The sequence below is a fragment of the Panthera tigris genome, chromosome A3 (assembly GCF_018350195.1).
Source record: "Panthera tigris isolate Pti1 chromosome A3, P.tigris_Pti1_mat1.1, whole genome shotgun sequence".
NCBI classification, from domain to species: Eukaryota; Metazoa; Chordata; class Mammalia; order Carnivora; family Felidae; genus Panthera; species Panthera tigris.
Window position 1 is genome coordinate 60,221,234 of NC_056662.1, and position 7,826 is coordinate 60,229,059.

The window sequence follows — 7,826 nt, forward strand, 5'->3', positions numbered from 1 at the left end:
TCTCACCCATAAAGCCGCCAGGGTGGCTCAGTTGGTTGAGTGTCTGACTTTGGCTCAAGTCATGATCTCATAGTTTGTGAGTTCGAGCCCTGCGTCGGGCTTGCTGCTGTCAGCTTGGAGCCTGCTTTCAATCCCCTGTCTCCCTCTCTCTCTTTGCTCCTACCCTGCTCACTCTCTCTCTCTCAAAAATAAATAAAACATTAAAAAAAAAGAATAACCTCAAAACAAAAGAGATGAGAAAGTGCCAAGTGCCGTATTTTTATGCACACTCTTACTTATAATGATAGTAGTAATTCAAAATGATAGGTAGTCAGGCTCAGCTGACCTAGGGAGAGGATGAGGAACACTCTGCAGTGGGAGGGGTTAGTGGGAGGTGGAGAATTTGGGGACAGAAGGCCAGCTCCTTCAGCATTGCCTGGAGTCAACTATGCTAGGTGGCATTTGTGTATTTGTTAGGTAGCTAGTGGGAGAACCAAGGCTCTTTGCACACATGGAAGTTGGTTACAGAAATGGTTGGGATGAGAAAGAGAAAGTGGGTGAGTGCAAGTGCTTGATGCTGACCATTTATCACTTCTCCCATCTAGTGAGCATCTTGTAAGTTCAATTCTGGCCCCCTGCCCATGACCTGACTTCATGGGATTTTGACTTTGCTGGTGGAATCAACCCGTGTCTCTATCTTCCCAGGTTCTGGCCCAGGTTTTCTCCTGTACAGGAGTCTTGCAGAAGGGGAATGGGGAGCATGGCTTAAGGTGGCCAAAGGGGTCTGAGATTCCCAGGCTGGGGGGTTAGAGCAGTGAGGAAGGTCTACCAATTCCTTCCTCCAATCAAAACAAAGTATGTTCCAAGACCCTGAAGGCACTATAACCTTTCCTCTACACTGAACAAAAAAGAACCCAAATGAAGAGAAACACTAATATAAGATTCTCCTTTTCACATTATCTTTTCATAAGGAGAGGGCTACAACTGAGATAAGGCTCACGCATCAAAAGTTTGTTTTTCAGCATCTGAACTCAGGTCACTATGTTTCTTCTCAGTGTTGAGAATCAAAGTATCTTGTCTTCTTGAAATAATTACTATCCAGTAACTTGTTGGTATGGTGAGTCCCTGTGGACCAAGCAGGAGTATCATCATTTTAAAGCTAATTAAAAGGATGGATGGAGCACATGTCTTACTTTTGCTTTTCTTATTATGATTCAAATAATTTTCTTAGTTAAGATATGGGTGAAAAAGTTTTTTTTTTTTTTTTTTACCTCTTTCCATAGAAACAGTACATATTGTTATGTATGATGATGATTGATGTTTTCACATCTTTGAGTTAATTTCTATTCTAAAATCATTTTAGGACCAGTAGAATCAGCTCATCAATATGTCTGTGCTGTGGCTGCTTCTGGGTCTCCTTGCACTTACTGGTGAGTAAGGGTCTCCTACATGACCTTGGAGATGGGAAGGGTAAGCATAGAAACAGAATGGTATTTCTGATACTTGAAACTGCAGTAGAAAATGTTTTTTTTCTAAGCTGTCCAAAAAATACTGGACTTAATAATAGCCACTGAAAAATAGCTTCTTTCCAGATGCCCCACAAAGGAGGGGGTTCCCCAGAATGTAGGCTTGGCTTAAGACAGCATTGCTGGAAGCTGGACGTTAAATGTACATCATTGATAAGTATTTATTTATAAGTGCTATAGACTTTATACATCATTGATAAGTATTCATTGGTAAGTACTCATTGATAAGTACTGTAGGCTTTAAATATACATCATTGATAAGTACTCATTGATAAGCACTGTAGAAGAATTGTGATGGCTTCCTGTAATAATTCAAATGCAATTTCAAATAGAAAACTAGCATGAAGGAGATCAAAAACATGTGACTAAGCTAACCACTGAGGCTGACATAGCTGCTATGCTTGAAATTTCAGATTTGGTCTTAAGTTTCCTTGCAGCTGGGGCAAAGGGAAAAGTACATATTTTTTGATAAATAAAAGGGGGAAGCATAGTTTCTCAGGAGAAGCAAATTTTATCATAGCTGTAACTTCTGATGATTACTCAGAAAGGGTGTTACATTTATTCATTTATTGATTGATCCATTTATTTAACAAGTATTTTTAAATTTCAACAAGATATTTTGGGAATATAAGGAACTTTAAGGAGCATTTAATATGACTAGGGAGTGGCTATGGGGCAGGAGCAATGAATGACACAACCAATTACAATATTAAGGCTATTTGTCACCAATTATAAATATAAAAATGTACTGATTGAAAAAAAAAAGACACATCAGCTCATTTAGCTTTTACTACACTTAAAAAAGACCAGGTCTTTTCATCTCCATATTTCTTTCAGATTACTTATCAAAAGTTCGTAAATTAGAAGTATTTACTCCAAAATATTAATATTTTCAGATGTCAATCTCAAGAAGCTCTCAGTAAGAAATTAGAACTTTAAAAGGCATTTATATAAATATACAATACACATATGATGATGTGTAGTAGATTTATTTCCAAAGATTTGCAAATCATGAAGATTTGATGATATGAGCAAAGAAGAAAGTAAATAAAAAAAGAGCAATCTAATGAGAAGTCCTTTCTTCCCTCTGGTTCTCTAGAGCAACCATAAATATCTCACCTGACCAACCGGTCAGGAATATTTGACGGTGAAGTACTGAGAGTTCCCCTAGCATACAGGATGAGGACTAGTTACAGGGAAGAGATCATCTGGTTTGATTCCAAGACACCAACTCAACAACATTGGACATCCCCAGGGCTTTGTGAAGAGTATAGCTGCTCCAACAGTTCCCCATGCCTGCAGGATAGGAGATGACAATTTTGTATCGAGGGGGTTTCTGTGATAATTTCCTAGTCACCATACTGTAAATTTCAAAAGTGTTTCAACTTAGAGTGAAGTTCTTGTAATTGATTTTGGTAAAGTTCTTTTTATTAATGGTACTTCATTCATGGACAGATGATCAACATGAGTCTAGTTCAATGCCTTACATTGAAATTTTCTCAATTTGTAGATTTATCTGAAAGCAGCAACTGGGGATGCTATGGAAACATCCGAAACTTCAACACCCCTGGAGCATCTTGTGGGATTGGAAAACGTCAAGGCCTGAACTACTGTGGTATTTATAATCCCAATGTCCACCTCACCCTCCACTTCCCTTTCTCTCGGAAGGCGCCTCCTTTTGGCAAGGGTGACTTTGACAGGATCTTGTCCCTTCTCCCGACACTTCACACTCATGTCTCCCTGTCCTTCCTCACAAATTTTGGTCCTCTCAACATATCCTTCGGCTCCCACTATTTCCCACAGCCCCACACTACCAAGTAGTGGGAAGAGCACTAGACGTGGAGTCCAAAGACCTTGTCTAAGTGTGTGCTGTGGTTCTTCAATGAGTCATTTAGTTCCCCTCCATCTCTACTGAAAGGACTTTAAAGTACTTATTTTACAGTCTTGTTGTAAACTCTGGTCGGTAGAATGTAGATGAGAATACTTTTGAAACCACAAAAAATGCTTACAAGGTAAACGGGCCAGCCAGGTAAATCAGTATTAGTTTTAATTTTGCCCAACATCCTTGTTATTCTACAATGGTTTAAGATCATGCAATATCTGGATGTCCTTTTAGGTGGGAAAGGTGGGCAAGAGTGAGCAAACCTGTCAGGGAAACAAGGACTTTTTAAAGGGGTTGGGGGATTCTCTCTTTCACATCTGGTGCCCATTGTAGCTGATGGATAGGCATATCTGTTTGGGGTGCTTAGGATGGGGCCAGTGTGCCTGTGCCTAGAGAATTGTCCTGTGTGGGCCAGAGCATCCCCTGAGAGTCCAGCAAGAGGCACTGGAAGCCATAAAGGACCCTGCCTCAGTGGACACCAACTCAAGCCCAAAGAAGAATCATACTTTTAGGTCCACTAGGATTTCAGACTGAACATGGGCTTCTTGGTCCTAGACCACTGCCCAGATCCTTGGAGTGTGATTTCTGTCCTCTTGAGCTCCCATGTCAGCCTAAGTCACACAAGCCACATACTTCCTTCTGTGTTTGCTTTAGGAGTTCGTGCTTCTGAAAGGCTGGCTGAAATAGACATGCCATACATCCTGAGATATCAGCCTGTGATTCGTACTGTTGGCCAAAAGTACTGCATGGATCCTGCAGTGATCGCTGGTGTCTTGTCCAGGGAGTCTCATGGTGGCAACATTATGGTCAATGTGGACAATGTGGGTGATGGAATCGGGGTTGTGCAGGTAACTCTCTGTCAGTTATGACATATGGCTGTTGTGATGCATGGCATGATGCTAAGGGGACATCTTCACATTTGTTGTTGTGGACACCCTGAAGTGCAGTTCTATGGAACACAGAATGAAAGGTGCTCCCTGGCACTGTGAGAGCCACATCCCTGCCTGATGCAGGTAGTAGCATCACTGTTTTGTTTTGAGCCATGGTTTCTTTTCAAAATCAACTACACTGTGTTTCCAGGATATCATCTGTGGTCCCCTAGTCTGGTTCCTTGTTCTGTTATTTTGTAACCACGTGACTTCATTTAATCTTCCTAGGCCTCAGTTTCCTCACCTATAAGACGCCATCCTCATAGAATTGTTATGAAGACTCAATGCAATAATGGGAAAATGTGCTTAGTATCTAGCAGATTCTCAGCAAATATTGTATTCCTTTTCCTTTTCTTTCTTCTATGCAATTCTTAGTTCTGAAGATCCAGTTTTATTTTTGCACTAATTTTGCCTGGTCTCAACTTGTCTCACAGAGACTCCCAGGGAACTGGGCATTAACCCCACTGTTGAATTCATTGTGTCTGGGTGGGTGGGGGGGATCAAGGATGGCAAGGAGACAATGGTGCTGTGATTTTTTTTTCTATTACATTTGACATTATTATTGTAATTGTTGGGAAGGCTTTAAATACTGTGGTCATCTTTTTAGCTTTTAGGAGCATGTGATCTCCTCAGTGATCTTTAAACTGGCTTCCTACTACTATTTGGAATGACACTTTGCAATTTAAAAGTACTTTCAAATACTTTATCTCATTTTGATTTAGGGACTCATCCAATAATCTGATGAGGATGGGGTGAAGGGGAAGGCATGCAATCCATCCTTTCCAAGTGAGGAGGTGCTTTTACAAGGATGGAGTCATTGCTGCAAAGTCACATGGCAGCTGGAAAATGCAAAACAGGGACCAATACCAACAAGGGCGATGTTAGGGTCAGCATCATTTCTGATGCCTTGCTCTGCCTTTGTGAAATCTTGTCCTTGGGAAAAGGATGAGCCCATTTACTTTGAAGATGAAGGAATTGTCCCGAGTCAGACATTTCTCCTAAATATGTTGAAACTCATGTGGAATGGTAACCAAAGATGTATAAGAAAAATTAGAAGTACTTTTAGATATTCAGATTACCTGGAAGGAGAATTACAAGTACAGATAGAAAAAGCCGTTTCTGACCGGTTTGGAGGGCTTACATTTAAACACTGAAGGAGGGCATCAGACTGGGATGTTCACTACTTCTGTCACCTTAGGTTTTCAATTCTGCCTCTCACCATTATAATGAAGCAGTTGCAAAATGTCTGCTCATGCTTCACTTGCCCAAACCTTGTAACTTTTACTGTTTATTCCCAGGGAGATTAAAGGTGGCATTAGCTCTGCCAGAGGAGGAGGAGAGAAAAAAGAAGGGAAATTAAAAAGCAACACTGATCCCATGAAGTCCTGTCACTCTCCCACCTGGCTTACTTAGCTTTTTCTCTGCCTCTCTCTAGGACCCTGGCCTTTATGCTCCCACATCCTGGATCAGCGAGTCCCAGGTTTCTCAGATAATCGAGGTCCTGACACTTAGGATCAAAGAAATCCAGACCAGGTTTCCAACCTGGACCCCTGACCAGTACCTGAGAGGTAAGTGTAACCCAGGGTTGGTGGTTTCACAGCATGAAGTAAGAAGAACAAATACAAGACATTACATCAGATTCCCCCAAACTTCAGTTGCCTCCTACGAAGCAATTAGGAAAGAGAATCTAAGCTAACTGCTGAGACCCTGAAGCAATGAGGGACTATAGGGTCAGCATTAACCCATCTCACAAATTCCAGGTGGACTCTGTGCCTATGCTGGAGGTCCTGGCTACATCAGAAGCAGCCAAGACCTGAACTGTGACTTCTGCAATGATGTCCTTGCACGAGCCAAATACTTCAAGAGACACGGCTTCTAATGCTTCAGAGCAAACAGGAGTCCTCAAGTGTTACACAGATAAAACTAGCCAATGGAGCTTGTAACTGTGAATCTGAATTTGACTTGAAGGTCATCAAAATAACATGAATCACATTAAAGGAAGAGTTGTCTGCATTTTGTGGTGTGGTGTGTATGTAAATTAAGGGTTATGTCTCCTTAAAGGTATTTCCATGGAAGTTAGCTGCAATGTGGATTTCCACAAAATGAATCCTGTATTCATTGACTGGCATTGCCAGATATAGCAAATAAAAACAGGAAACCCAGTTAAATCTGAGTTCTGGGTAAATGATGATTGACTTTTTAGTATAAGTCCCATGAAATATTTAGAACACTTTTACCCTAAAAAATTATTCATAGTTTATCTGAAATTCAAATTTAACTGGGCATGTGGTATTCTATGTGGCAACTCTTATCACTGATTTCCTTGATAAAAATCATAGGTTTTAATTTTAATTGAGGGGTGTCTAATTGGCTCAGTTGGTTAAGCATCCCACTTCGGCTCAGGTCATGATCTCACAGCTCGTGAATTGGAGCCCCACATCGGGCTCTGTGTTGACAGCTCAGAGCCTGGAGCCTGCTTCAGATTCTGTGTCTCCCTCTCTCTCTCTGCCCCTCCTCCACTTGTACTCTCTCTCTCTTAAAAATAAACATTAAAAAATAAATTTTAATTGAAAACTTTCAAAGAGAAAAAGGGTGGGATGGTGGCCAGCCCCATCTTTTGGGTGGAGAAGTTTCAGGAGAGTTGCTCCTTTGCAGCATTAGCTTAACCCTAGGACAGTCTCTTTGTCATTTAATTTTACCTCTTCCTTTCCTTTCCTGGACCACATAACCTTCTCCTGCGCCCATACTCCCCAACTCACCTAGATTATTCCCTGTTTGGGGCACTTAAGACTAACAGAGCCAGGCCATAGGATAGTGATTCATCAGTCAGAACTGCCCTCAAGGACATTGACCAACACTATACTGGTAAATTATTTAATTCAAAGGGTTGTGTTCTATAAATGTAATAAATGTCCATTCCTCCCTACTACATGATATCAATACTCTGCAGTGTGTCATTCTAGAACAACTGTTGTCATTTCAAACAGTTTTTTTTTTTTTAAGCAACAACTGTGTGCTTAGCTCAACTAAATCAACTGAATCATACAGTATAGTTGGGGATAACAGCCAACCACACATGTGCACAAGGTACAAACTCAGGGCCTATAGCAGGTAGCCGTGTGAAGAGCTCATCTTCAGTGTCAGGGGCCTGTGGAACCTGCCCATGACCACTGGTGCCCTTGACTTCCTCCAGGGCCACTTCCTTCTTTTTTTTTTTAATGTTTTTATTTATTTTTGAGAGAGACAGAGACAGAGCATGAGTGGGGGAAAGGGAGAGAGAGAGAGAGAGAGAGACAGACAGACAGACAGAATCTGAAGGAGGCTCCAGGCTCTGAGCTGTCAACACAGAGCCCGATGTGGAGGTGCAACTCACGAGCTGTGATATCATGACCTGAGTCCAAGTCGGAAGCTCAACCGACTGAACAACCCAGGGCCACTTCCTTCTTAGCCTCCCCACCCACTGCTTTCCTAGACCTACTTTCAAGGCTGAATGCAGGTAAGGGGTTCCCA

General features: G+C 41.5%; 1 protein-coding gene across 1 annotated transcript; it reads left to right on the forward strand.

Annotated features, from left to right (window-relative positions):
* Positions 1-1,366: 1,366 nt before the first annotated feature.
* Positions 1,367-6,195, forward strand: LYG1 (lysozyme g1). The gene is made up of 5 exons (XM_007097800.1): positions 1,367-1,409; positions 3,016-3,120; positions 4,042-4,235; positions 5,752-5,884; positions 6,077-6,195. The coding sequence occupies exons 1-5, from the start codon at positions 1,367-1,369 to the stop codon at positions 6,193-6,195; spliced, it is 594 nt and encodes a 197-aa protein (XP_007097862.1).
* The last annotated feature ends 1,631 nt before the right edge of the window (positions 6,196-7,826 follow it).

Excerpts from the sequence above, each read along its gene's own strand:
- LYG1 (XM_007097800.1), top strand. The coding sequence starts at position 1,367 with ATGTCTGTGCTGTGGCTGCTTCTGGGTCTCCTTGCACTTACTG. Across the intron at positions 4,236-5,751 it reads ATGGAATCGGGGTTGTGCAG|GACCCTGGCCTTTATGCTCC; the intron begins GTAACTCTCTGT and ends GCCTCTCTCTAG. Across the intron at positions 5,885-6,076 it reads CCCTGACCAGTACCTGAGAG|GTGGACTCTGTGCCTATGCT; the intron begins GTAAGTGTAACC and ends CACAAATTCCAG.